Source organism: Uloborus diversus, chromosome 3 (assembly GCF_026930045.1).
Source record: "Uloborus diversus isolate 005 chromosome 3, Udiv.v.3.1, whole genome shotgun sequence".
NCBI lineage: Eukaryota > Metazoa > Arthropoda > Arachnida > Araneae > Uloboridae > Uloborus > Uloborus diversus.
Window position 1 is genome coordinate 195277209 of NC_072733.1, and position 13979 is coordinate 195291187.

General features: G+C 33.8%; 2 protein-coding genes across 3 annotated transcripts in view; one reads left to right on the forward strand and one right to left on the reverse strand.

Annotated features, from left to right (window-relative positions):
• The window catches only part of LOC129219358 (H(+)/Cl(-) exchange transporter 5-like), a 107793-nt gene that overhangs the window by 90294 nt on the left and 3520 nt on the right, over positions 1-13979 (reverse strand). The window contains exons 2-3 of one of the 2 annotated variants that reach the window (XM_054853730.1): positions 2216-2466; positions 518-601 (exon numbers count right to left, since the gene is read on the reverse strand). In XM_054853730.1, coding sequence (XP_054709705.1) covers positions 518-601; positions 2216-2453 — 322 coding nt within the window. In that variant the 5' untranslated portion in view covers positions 2454-2466. The remainder of the gene's footprint in view (positions 1-517; positions 602-2215; positions 2467-13979) is intronic. The other variant, XM_054853731.1, reaches the window with a different exon arrangement.
• LOC129219113 (zinc finger MYM-type protein 1-like) lies at positions 6265-12829 on the forward strand. Its single transcript, XM_054853433.1, has 3 exons — positions 6265-6306; positions 6394-7300; positions 12807-12829. Exons 1-3 carry the CDS (start codon positions 6265-6267, stop codon positions 12827-12829), a joined length of 972 nt encoding a protein of 323 aa, XP_054709408.1.

The following is a 13979-nucleotide window of genomic DNA, read 5'->3' on the forward strand; positions in this document are numbered from 1 at the left end:
TCCCACACTTCTTCCAACCGAGCATAGGTTGCTGCAAATTCCTAAAAACTGAGACTTTTCTTTTCACATAATATGTGCATAGTTTTGAGTGAATCTGAATAGCCGAGTACTTCTGCTTGGGATATATGTAGGTATCAGGTGTTGTATGATCAGGGGAGAATGTGAGAGGTAGTTGATCATTTTCAACTCAAATGCCTTGACATTAATTTCCATATGAATCATTATAATTTCCATATGAGCCTTTATGAAAACCTTTTACTCTGTTGTGAAAACAATTTTAAATTCTAACCTCACAGTATAATATATTTTTGCACAACCTATCAGCAGTGTAAAGATAACATCCATAGAAATGCAATTGAGATTTTACTATCTTTCCATGCACAATACTTACTTAAGATACATGGTACACAAAAAATCAGTATTTGTAATATGCTAAAATTTACAACAGATGTACCTACTTGACTGTATTTCATCAGTTTCATAAATATTAGTTTTACAATTGTGACATAAAAATTACCTTGAAGTTTAGTTAACTCATTATCAGACTCACTACTAGACTCATCCAGATCATTCAATTCATTAAATTTTGGAAGACATTCCCCTACAACAGGTACATGGAAAGCAATCAATACAAAAAGAAACATGCAAAAATATAACTCCATGCAAAAAAGTTATGAATCAAAGTAACCAAAACTTAAATTTGAATATTTACATGAATCATGCAAAAAAAAACATGCATAAAACGTTTGAAATATAAGTGCAAACATAACATAAATGATGGAAAATAGATAAATTACAAGCAAAAACAGTAAAAATAACTACACACATCAGTTTATCATTTTGCATTTATACACTAAAATGTAGCTTTCATCAGTTTTTTGAAAAGTTGAAAAACAAAGCAAATTCAAGAAAATAATAAGCACATGAAAAAAAAATTTTATGTCCAAAACTAATTAGTAAAACTATTTGAAAATCGAACCTTCTGAGAAAAGGGTTGTGGCTAGCAATAAAAGTCAAAGTATGATTGCTCAAAACTCCAGCAAACCTCCCTTGTGCTAAATTTTAAAAAGCTTTAACATCAACTCTTGTTTCTCTATGTCTGATACATAAGTGCTTTGCATTTTAAAAGATAAGGAAAAGGAACTTAAATGGAACCTGGGTATCTTCGTGCCAATTCAAATAATCTGACAATGAATATCAGTTCTGATGCTGCAATTGTCTGCCATGTTATTTTGCTACCAAATGAAATCCTTGGCAGAAAATGAAACAGATGCTTCATGTTCGTTAAACGACAGCATTCCGTTTAACGCTAACTACAATTCTTCAAGCAAAATGAAATTTCGTAATGACATTCCATTAACTACTGAAAACAGGTTACTTTGCACTGTATAATTAATATAGAAAGAACAATTTGCGGGATTTTTGCTTTTATTTTTAAATATTTTTTAGAGATAATTTGCATAACACCAGCTTAAAAGTAAAAATACTAAAGTACTTGAAAACTCATTAGCAATTAATTTAGCACAATATTATGACTGTGCCTAGTACATTTATCAAAAGCAATTAATGTACATGTGTATAAAATAATGAACATTTAAAAAACATTAGGAATCTTAGTTAACTGAAGGTTCAAACACCTTTTGAAACTGAGCTTATCTTTTGTTTCTAGTTGCACTAATGAAACACATTTTTAGTCCATTTTACATCCAAGTTACACCAAAATACATTAGTGAGCAAAATTGCCATTTTCGGACTTTTTCCTTCTTTTGGAGGCATTGATACAGTTTATAACAATTGCGAGTACTTTATTAGCACATCATAAAGAAAGTGAATGATTTTGAAAAAGAATTTTGCCTTTGTAGTTAAGACATTTTAATGTTAATTCTTGCTTTAAAAAAATTGGCCAACATCTCCAAAACAATAAAATGCAATTATTCTAGCAAACAAATGGAATTTTCTCTTTTAATGTTCTGTTTGTTAAATAAGTTTTATACAACATGATATGCCAATAATAATACTTTGCTCAAATAAATATTTATCTAAAACGTTCAAGCAACTAAAAAAACTACTCCCACTTCAATTTTTAAAATCAAGCTTAAAAATTTGGTCAGAGTGATTAATCCCACCTGACTTTTTACCCTGCCTCATATAATCTCAGAAAAATAAAAAAGTGAATATAAAAAATAAATAAAAGACGTAGCAATGTATTACATACTATGTGATGCATGTGTATGTTCAAAGAGGTTATCCATGCTTTCTCCGCCAGCAGTAATATCAATCATTTCATCATCACTGCTAACTGAACGAGTGAGCTTACGGTGAATTGCTTCAGTGTTGTCAGATGAATGTAGCGCACTTACACAAGCATTTACTGATCGATATTGTCGTTGATCCTCATTTTGTAAAACATGACGACCATTTTTTGTCCATTTGACCAGTATGTCAGTCTCCATTACGTGTAAAAAGCTAAAATCAAAAATAATATGTTTATTACGTTTGCTTGACACAAAAATCAAATTCTCTTTCACTGAAATCATTTTAAAGTGAATTATTTTGTACAATAAATTCCAACCATTGAAAGGATATTAGAACATGTTTTCTAAGTTCTAGAATAGATTTACAAACCCATTACAGAAGTAATGTGATACCAGATGAGACTTAAAAGTGAATGTTTCTTCAAAAACCTGAGTATTTTCTTAAAAACTATTAACTACTAGTAATGCAATAACTACACTCCTGTTTGTGAAAATTGCAACACCACGAAGGACATACGCGAGTGAGCTGAAAATTGTAGGAAATGTAAAGAAGGGAATGATTAGAATTGCAGACCGGTAGCGCATGTGTATGCTGAGCAGAGCCCTCTGAACGGCGGATCAAACCGAATATAAATAGACGGCTGTAGCGAGGCGTGTATGATTATCGGTGGTTATATGCTAGAGTAAACGTTAACTGAATCTTTACTATGCCACTTCGACGAAAGAAAACGAAATTTGAGCAAATTTCGGAGTTTGAACGAGGCAGAATCGTTGGTCTTCGTGAAGCTGGATTGTCTTATCATGCAGTAGCCGCTCGTGCACAGCCAGGGCCGTATCCAGAGGGGGGGCCTGACGGGCCCGGGCCCCCCCCGAAACCCAAAATGTTTTGTACCGTAAAACAGAAGAAGGTTTTTTTTTTTAATTCCTAATGTCAGAAAAGGAAAATAACAAAGTTTTTTTTTATTCTTAATTTTGCTACTATTCAAAATTTATAATATTTTGAAGAAGTACAGAAAAAGCAGTTCTAGTTCTCATTAGCTGCAAGGCACACTTGAAATTTAGACCTTTAATTAGGACTTCTGCTCTCTTTCCCAATTCAATTCAGGGCAGTCCAGGGTTAAGACAGGCCCTTTGTCAGTTCGGTAGATTTTTCAAGTCTACCAAACTGACTTCTGTGCACTTCCTCCTCCAGGGGCGTGCACAGAAATTTTGGGACCGTCACAAATGCTTTTTTAGGGCCCTCTCCATATTGTTTACCCATATTTTCAACCGTAGGTTTTAAAATATTGGGCCCCATTTAAGCTCGGGCTCGGGCCAACAGGTGTCCCTTCTCCCCTCTGTGCACGACCCTGCCCTCCTCCCCCTAAAACTGTTATAAAACTTGCACTGTACTGATTCGAGTCGGGGATTTCCCAAAGGCTGGGCCCCCTAGTTTCCGATTAGGCGAGTATTTTGTTACCAAGATGTGCCAAATTCAGCTCCTTGATACATCCTGAGTAAAAAATGCAAAAACCACGATTCTCGCGTTTTTGTAGCATAATTTTCAAGATCATTTTTGTGACTGATATGTTTCTTCTCTTGCATTTATTTAATGCCAAATTCAGTATCAGGGAAGTTCTTTTGTTATTGCTTGTTTTTTTTTCTTACTTCTACTGCATACTGTTAATACCTTTAGTACGAGAAAAAAAATAACACTTACTCTACTCTCTTTCAGTTTCTGCACTACTTGTGATTGAAAAAAAAAGTGTTTCGAGAAATATTTCGTTGCATTTATTTTTAACTTAAAACGGGTGTGTCTTACAAAGTTATAATCATTTTGTAAGATTGTGCAATCAAATTCTGAAAAGTGTAAATAAAGAGCTTCAAATAATTTCAAATGTTCGAGAGTCTTTGAAAATTATTTAAGTTTTTGAAATTCCTTGAAAAGTTCTTCAATTTTGTATCTTATCAAGAAAATAAAGTATGAATTGTCCAAATGGCCAGAATATTACTCTTCCATTCTTATTTTCTGAATGTCTACACCATTTCTTTTAAACTATTTTTTACAATTTTCATACTGTAGGGCATTTAATGAAAAAAAAAAAATGGGGGTAGGGGGAGTGATCAAAAACAAACTTCACTAAAAGCCGATATGAGCAGATGACGAAGTGCTTCTCTTTTCTCCTCTCTCGTTTTTCCTCTCTGTCCATGAAGTTCCATGATTTGTCGAGCAAGCAGTTTTTATTTTGTTTGATCTTGATTTGTAAAAGAATGTATAACTTTTAAAAGGCTTTGTTTGCCTTTTTTTTTTCTTCATATTTTTGTATTTTCAATTACCTAATATAAGGCCTCAAAATACAGATTTTTTTTCGAAAATTTCTCGGGGGAAAAACCCCCGGACCCCCTGAAATTATGGATGTTCTACATCCGATTTAAAGGGACACTCTCTTGTTATCCTTACCACTACAAGGTGAATAAGAAAAATAATAAGAATTAAAATTAACAACAGTCCAAGCAGTGAAATTATTAAAAATCGAGACAAAAAGGCTTCTATGTTAACATTTTTATGAGTTTGGTGTGTCTATATATACTATATGTGTGTGTGTGTGTGTGTGTTAGGGCAATGTGCTAATCCGGGCCCTTCCCGAAAAAAATTTCTGGATACGGCCTTGTGCACAGCGTAACAGCAACACAATCATGCGTGTTTGGAAGCAGTGGAAGGACAAGGGTCGGACAGCTCGGAAATCCGGGAGTGGACCCGGAAATGTGACGTCAGCTCGCGATGACAGACACCTGGTGCGTATGGGGCTGACGGACCGCACAGCTTCTTCTAGACAATAGGCAGTACCAGGGGTGCAGCGAGGGGGGGTTTTAGCTGTGAACCCCCCCCCCCCAGAGGGTTATGATTTTTTTTCTTACTAAGGTCCTTATAAAGGTTCAACTAGCAAAAAAAAAATGAATGCACGAAATTAATACACTTAAATAAGATATATTCTTGTGTACACTGCAGAGTTTAAAACCAGATCAAAACAGGAGGTGTACAAAAGATTAGAAAACGACAGGTGATGTGAAGGGCAGTTGGAAAGGAATGTGCACTGCAGTTTCACTTCCAGGAATTTGCACCTCACGGGAAAGATAGAATAGGTGTCACTACTTGACGAGTCTGAAGAAAAGGGTAGGAAGCGTCTTTGACATTACTCACACAGGATTAGCTTCTCACAGCCAATACCCCCGGAAATCCCTGGAGCAGGACTATAGATATTTACATTGTCAGTATTATAGGGTCCTGTCCCTGGAGTGTCGTCTCAGCTATACACCAATAAGAGAGGACAAAGGAACAGGAGGGAGGTAAGCACAAAATTTGAAACTCGGACATGTGACTGAGATTCCTGGTTCATTGAAAGTTTTTGTCCTTGAGGCTCAAAGAGTTCAGATTAACCTGCAACTGTTTGCAAGACCTTTTACTTCCCAGTTAGTTTTCCGCAATCAAAAATATAGCTTTGAACAGCAGATAAAGTTTTTTTTTTAATTGGTTGCTCAAGAAAACTGCCATTGTGGTTTGTCGCTGCTGTAGAGTTTTATGAGTTCTTGCGCAATTTCGCTATTTTGATGGATATTAGACGATTCTTCGGCCAGCCTGCTCCTACATCTTGTACAAGCTCAACTTCAACTACTTCAGGTAAGTTTTACTTTTTAAAACTGTTATGCAATAAAGAAAAGAAAATAATAAAGTGATAGGCATAAGCTAAAAGTTTTTTTTTTTTTAAATTCTTCTTGTTCTGTTCTTGTAATTTTTTATTTTTTTCTATTGACTGAAATACTCTTAGCCCATATTCGTTTCTCATAAGTCAAATCCCTTTTTGTTATTTGTTAAACTAATTTCAAATGAATATTTAAGCTAGTATTTCTTTTCACAGGTAATGAGGAAGGAGAGAGAAAAGAGGAACCGACTCCACTCATTTTGGTAATGAAAAAAATAAAACTTGAGGAGAATGAAATGTCACCAGATTTACGTAGCCCGAACTCATCAATGACGTATAGTTGCGACATTGGCTTGTATATGGAAAAACAGGTAAATTACGAAGCTTGTTGATACTGTATGTGTATGTTTTTGGAAGGTATATTTCAGGAACTTATTTGTTTTTTTTTTTTTTTTCAGATTAATGATAACACAAAGAAGGAACTTCTTTTGAGCCCTTGGAAACGAGATTTGAGCTTTAAATTTCCCTCATCTGGACCAAGAAATTTGAAATTTGTTTTGAAATGGCTTGGTGAGAGGGACTGGCTTGTATACTCGCCATCCGAAGACGGAGCATTCTGTAAGTTTTGCTTCTTATTTAGCACTACGGTTGGGAAACAGCGTTCGTGCCCAGGAAAACTAGTGAGACAGCCATTCAGAAACTGGAAAGAGGCTAAAGAAATTTTCCGGGAACATGAAAAGGCAAAATACCACTCTGATTGTCTTCAAAGAGCGGGTGAATTCTTAGCCACATACACGGAAAAAGTTCCTAGCATTGAAAAGGCTTTAGATGTGGGTAAGTTAGCTCAAATCAAGAAAAACAGGGAGCAGCTGAAACCCATAATATCAACAGCACTTTTTCTTGCCAGAAGAGGATTGGCGTTTCGAGGTCACAAAGATTCTGGAGCCTGTTTGGAGAACGAAAAATCGAAAGAAGAGGGGAACTTCAAGGCTCTTCTGAGATTTCGTGTTGAATCTGGAGATACTCTCTTGAAGAACCATTTAGAAACAGCAGGAGCTAATGCCACATATACAAGCTGGCAGATTCAGAATGAAATCATAGCATCGTTCAATAACATTATCATCAGGAAGATCGTTGAGCAAGTAAAAAAGGCTCAGTGGTTTTGGATTCTCGTTGACGAAACGACTGATGTCAGCACAATTAAGCAAATGACTTTCTGCGTCAGATTTATCGAGGAGGGTAAAGTGCACGAAGAATTCTTGCAGTTTATCCCAATCACTGATGCAACTGGAAAGGGACTAGCTGAAACAATAATCAAAACCATAAATGACCTGAATCTCCAGCCCGAATGTATAGTTGGTCAAGGTTATGATGGTGCAAGGGCTATGAGTGGAGACATAAAAGGAGTTCAAGCACTCATACAAGAGACGTACCCACGAGCTCTGTATGTACATTGTAGCTCACATTGCTTAAATCTTTGCATATCTGACGGATGCTATGTTCCATTAATAAGGCATTGCATTGGTGTCATTGAGCAAGCGCATAATTTTTTTAACACCCCGAAGCGGCAGGCAGGTTTGACAGTAGAGATTCAAGCAATCGAAACTAACAGAACAAAAAAAGAAAAATTGAAGGGAATCTGTCCCACTCGTTGGATTGAATGCCATTGCGCGGGAACAAGCTTTATAGAGCTTCTACACCCTCTGCTTTTAGCTTTGGAACAAATAAAAACGTAGCTTGACACGAAAACAGCCACTGAAGCCCAGCTTCTCCAGAGTGCAATACTAAAACGTGATTTCTTGGTGAGCCTTTTTGTGATTGATCACGTATTTTCTCTGACCTTGCCACTCAGCTTATATTTGCAGAAAGAAAATCTGGATCTTTCAACTACAATAAAATCAGTCATGATCGTCAAGAGGAAGCTTGAGAATATAAGAAGTAACGCTGAGGAAACATTTTCTCATGTTTTCGAAAAAGCAAGTGAGCTTTGCGTTGATTTGGATGTCCCAATTTCTAAGGAAAGGATGGTATGGTGGCGGGCGAAGAGAGATAATGTCCCAGCAGATACCGTTGAAGAGTACTTTCGACGCTCTCTTTTCATACCTTTTCTGGAAAACACCATCCAAGTTCTTTATGAGAAATTTGAATCTCACCAGAGAATATTAACACCCTTCCAGTTTTTGATAAATGATGACATAAACGATGAAGTAACTTCTGATCTTATGAAACTAGCAGACTTTTATGAGCTTGATGCTTCAAGATTACACGGGGAAATTATTCTTTGGCAAGAGATCGTAAAAGAAAAAAACCAAAAAATGCAATTGAAGCTTTGCAACACTGCAACGTTGATTTACTTCCTACAATAAGGTCCCTTCTCATCATTTTCACCACGATTCCGGTCACTACATGTACCCCTGAAAGGTCGTTTTCCTCTTTAAAATTATTGAAAACGTACTTGAGAAACAAAACTTGCAAAGAGCGTGTGAATGGACTAGCAATGACTTACATCCATGATCGAATTCATATTAGTGAAGATGAAGTTCTGAACGAGCTAGCACAAAAGTCACGCAGATTACAAATTTCTTTGTAACCACCGAATGGTATTTGCAACTAGTTTCCTTTGTCCTCGTAAAGGTTCATTTTTAATCTCAATGACCAAAAAGTCCATTAAAAAAAAATTCATATTTGTATTTTGCCTATTTTCCTTTGCACTTTTATTTTATTTTTTACATTTACATTTAACGCTTTTTTTTTATATTATACCATTTTATCTTTTCATATATTTATAACACTCTAATGAATTATTTCACTTGAATTTAATATTGCCTTGAATATCATAATTTGTTTACACTTCTCGTTTTAGAAGTAATTCTATTAGGGTTGTTGTTAATTTGTTTGAATTCGACAGAAAGCAGTGGAACCAATTTGCTAATGAGCAGAGATAAAAATGTTGTTTACATACAAATAAAGAGGAGTTGGATATTTATATAAAGTCAATTGCATTTAATTCTTATTGTCGCTTTTGAAGCAAAAAATCGGCTATAAACTGATTTCCATAGTTAAAAAAAATTATTTCTTAAACTGTGGTAGCATAATAGATTTGTTTTACACTTAGTGATGTAAAATACCCGGGTATTTATTTTTAGGGGTAAATACCCAGGGTATATACCCGGGTAAATACCCAAAATGGGTAAATACCCGGGTATTTATTTCAAAAATTTATATTCAACTAAAATACTTTTCTGTATACAACCAACAATATACAAAACAATAAATTTTTGCCCAAAAATTGTATTTTGATCACATATTTAAAGAATTATTGTGTGAAACAGCTTAGCAATCTAATATGATATTCACATTAAATGTGTTGGATATGCCTGATCAATGTCGATAGCCAAATTTCACATATAAAAAGCCATTCTACAAAAAGTAAAAAGATTAACTGGTTACGAAAAAAGCAAACATCAATTTTTTAAGGTCCTAGTCTTTTATAATGCAGTAATATGTCCCTGCATGACATCAAAATGTAACGAAATGTCGCTCAATTTATTATTACTATTTATTTACCTATATCTTATGCAGAAATTTCCTCCAAACTTAGTTCAATTGCTCAGGTGTATTCTGTATCACACACATATATATATATATATATACACACACACGTAATATACATAAACATTTAAAATTTTTAATCTTTTATTTTAGGATTTATGTTTAAAAAAGAAAATAGTCACCTTTTAATACCACCTAAAAATTTTTTGCAAAATGCGCAATTATTAGGGGATTTACCCTGCCTTCGGAAAAATACCCAAAAAAATGAACTTCCCACCCTACAGGGGAGCAAATGCAAATGAGCAAGGCAACAGAGAAGAATATTTTGCTGTTTTTTGCTTATTAATGTGAAAACTGTTTCTATATTTTCCATGTTATCACTTAAATATCAATAAAATAAATAACACGATAGTCTTAATAACTTCTCAGTTTATTCTTCCAAACATCCCTCATGCTTCCTTTTTTTTCATTTTGGATATGACTAACCTAGATTGTGATTTTGAAATCCTGAAGTTCATAATGAATTGCTTATACTTCTCCAATTATGACATTGAAAAGAAAGATTCTTTGGTTCACCATATGTTTCTTTCATGATTTCATCAAGTCTTTCAATAAAAAAATATTATAAACTGTGTAATACATATATGTATCTATCAGTTTTACCAATTATTTCACATTTAGATTTTTAAAAAAAATCCCATTCACTTTTTTGCAATTTTTGTAAAATACCCAGTTTTTGGGTATTTACCCAGACCTTGGGTAAATACCCGGGTAAATACCCAAAAAATATTTACCTACCCGCTGGGTATTTACCCGATCCACATCACTATTTACACTACATAGTAATACAGAAATATGGGATGTATAAGAAAATTATATGGTTTCAATAGTTGAAATTAACATTTTCCGTACAGTTGTATTTCTGGATATTTCTTTCGAGTAAGAAAACCCTCTCTGCGATACAGCCAGGAGGGTGGTAATTGTCACCCCTGTACTTTTGGTTTTAAGATATATTACCAATCCTGGTATATTGATGTATATACATTCAAGGATTGCTATGAATACCCCCCCCCCCCACAAGAGGAAATCCTGGCTGCGCTAGTGGGCAGCACAGTGGACGAACACTCGGAGTTATGGTCTGGGGTGCCATAGCATATCATGGACGATCACAATTGCTACGGATTGTATGCAATTTGAACAGTACCCGATACATAAACCAAGTTTTACAGCCCCAAGCAATCCCTTTCCTGCAAGGATTGCCAGGGGTTGTATTCCAGCAGGATAATGCCCATCCACATGTCGCCAGGACTGTCAAATCCTACCTTGATTGGCAGCAGGTACAGCTTCTTCCTTCGCCTGCATATTCCCCGGATATGTCACCGATTGAACATGTGTGGGATTTCATTGGGCCGCATCTCGCTCGTGATCCTCATCCTGTTGCTTCGACAGATGAACTTTGGTTGCGCATACGAACAATATGGAATACTCTTCTACAGGCAGATATCAAACTTTGTTTCACTCCATGCCGAGTCGTGTAGCAGCTCTTATTGCAGGGCATGCTGGTCACACAAAATACTAATTTCTATCTCTTTTTATTCTTTGTTTGGTTTGAAAATGTAATCATTTATTTGTACCATTACCACTCAACTGTGTATTAAATTTCACTCAACTTTGATGCTTCCTTCATGGTGTTGCAATTTTCAAACAGGAGTGTATGATTTTTTAATTTCCAGGCCATGTAAACCATTTGAAAAAGTAACAGTTTTAATGGCAGTTTCACAATTTCTTTCTGCATCAAAATACATATTCGTTGGTTGCCCTCTCGCCCATCAAAAATTTCTGATTGAAGAAAAAGAAAAATTGTTTTCTATTTCTGACAATATGGACATAACATTTGGAAAACAATCCAATATTTCCTAACTCAAATTAACAAGAAAAAAACATTTTGGCTGTTAAAATAATTCATTAATTAGGGGTTTATTGTTCGGTAAATAGGGTTTTTTGTATTCATTTTAGTTGGGGATAGAGAAAAATGCATTAAATAGAGGTTTGTTAAATTGGGGTCCGACTATTATGTCTCTTGCATGCTGTATAATATTTTGAAAGTTTGATAAAGGATGCCGAAAAAACTCTGTGTTTACAAGCCAAAATACTTCAAATAAAATTTGTATTTTTACGAGAAAAGCTTCTATCTTTGTGAATATAAGGGACACTTTCACGAAAATATTAAAATAAATTTTACATAGTACGTAAACTCATTTCTGGAATATATAGCTTATTTACAGCTATTCCCAATGAAGGATGATCAAAAACCTTTTTTCCCTCTCTCTTTGTTGCTAGTCCCCTAAATGCAACGTTGATTTAATTTTTATTAAGGAATGACAGATGGAGCATACCTTTTATGTGATAAAAGTTACAGAACAATTTTTCTCTTATTTCTAGAGAAAATTTTTAAAAATGGGAATTATCGAAAGTGTTCCAATACTTTTGGTGATATATAGTGTACGTTTCTCTAAATGTGTTTTTTTTCCCCATTAATAGTCACTTTGGTATTAATGTAAGGAGCTTTTAAGGACTTCATTTTACTTTTTAAGGACTAATGTCTTGTTTGAAGATGCATTTCTTAAAACGTATTTCAGAAAAAATATGTACAACTGTAATATTATTTATTTTTGTTTTCATACAATACATTGAATGCACAAACTAAATTTTTTAAAAACATGCATTTACTGCTTATTAGACTTGAGCCGTCTCTGAATCAAATTCAAATACCGGGGGGGGGGGGGGGGGGGGGGGGGGGGGGGGGGGAGCCATCAAAATATGTTTTATTTTGAAAATTAATAAAAAATAAGTGATATTGATTGAAAACTAGTATTTTTTCAAAAACAAAACAGGAAATAATTTCCTAACCAAAAAAAAAAAAAGACTTTACAAAATAAAATAATTGCTAAAATAAGAACTATAATAAGCCGACTGAAAGTAGTAGAGGCCAAAATAACTTCCTTATCAAAGTAATTGAAATATTTACAGGATACAAAAGGACTAATTTCAAACACAACAAACAATTTTTTGCCGAAGCTTGTGTTTGATTTTGGCATAGAAACATAAGGTTACTCATACGAGATTGAAATATAGAAAATTCAATTTAAATATTATGGATCCTTTTGAAAAAATTTTACAAACTATTTTAATCTTCAAAATAGATCAAAATTTTGTAGACCATTTCAAAACTTTTGTGTTGACTCTGCACTGATAAACATAGAAAACTGACAAATTTTAAGAGTTTTTCTTCTAAAAAGTATGAAAATTATAATTCTAGGAAATAGTGATACCACTGTTTAGCTATTAAGTTGCTTTTTCATTTATTGTACAAAATATGTTATATTCATTCATGTTAAGTAATTAATATCTACAAATTTAAAAATAAAAAAAAGAAAGATTTAGATTAGAAAAAAGTACGATTTTTTTTAAATATAAAAAATTACAAACCCTGCCAACTACAGATGTTATGTATGTATTAAAAACAGTTAAAGAAGTTGAAACAAAAATATATTTCAACCAGCGATTCTGCACTTAACTTTCTGACATTCGACACTCTTAAAGAGTATGAATTTCGTTGTAAAAACTTTTCAATTTAATGATTTTAATAAAAATACAAATGAACTTAATTTCTTTGCCTCTTCCCAAGGCATAGTAAGCATCATAAATACAAAATATCTTATACCTGTGGCGGATGCAAAAAGATTGCGGTTTTCAAAGTGAACACGATAAAAGTATAAAGAACGACACATAAAAGAATTTATTTAAGCAAAATATTTTAGAATTGCATTTTAGAGCTCTTCAATAAACGCATTATTAATAACAATTGACGTAATTGAAGCAAAAATCAAATTAAACCAGCAATTTACATTTTTACATTTAGACTCTCTACAGGACACAGAATTTGGCTTTAAAATTTAACTTTGTGATTTTTATAGGAATAAAAAGAAATTTCATTTATTTGCCTTCCAAAAAAGCATGATCAGCATCAAAAACAAAAAAAATTGATTCTCATATCGGATGTAAAGAGGTTACATTAATCAAAATGAAAGCATCAAAACTATAAAAACAGCAAATAAAAGAATTTATTTAAGCAAAAAAATTTAGAATGGTACTTTTTAACAAGTCTACAAGGTGTTATTATTGTTAGCAATTATCGACATAATCGTCAGAAATTTGGAAAAAAAAAAATTTGGATGTGGGGAAGAAAATAGTCTAACGAAAAAATTGAATTTCCGGTATTAACAGACAAAAAAATGCAGAGTTTCGGTAAAATTCGGTATAACATAATCATACATATCGGATTGGCGATAGAAGAAATCTTTAAGGTCATGTAGAATGAAGAAATAAGGAGTTTGTAGGGAGATAATAGCAAAATTCAAGAGTTTTAAGGGCCCTTATTTTCTTTTTTTTAAAAAGCAGGAGTTTGTAAGGAGCATACGAACCCTGAATG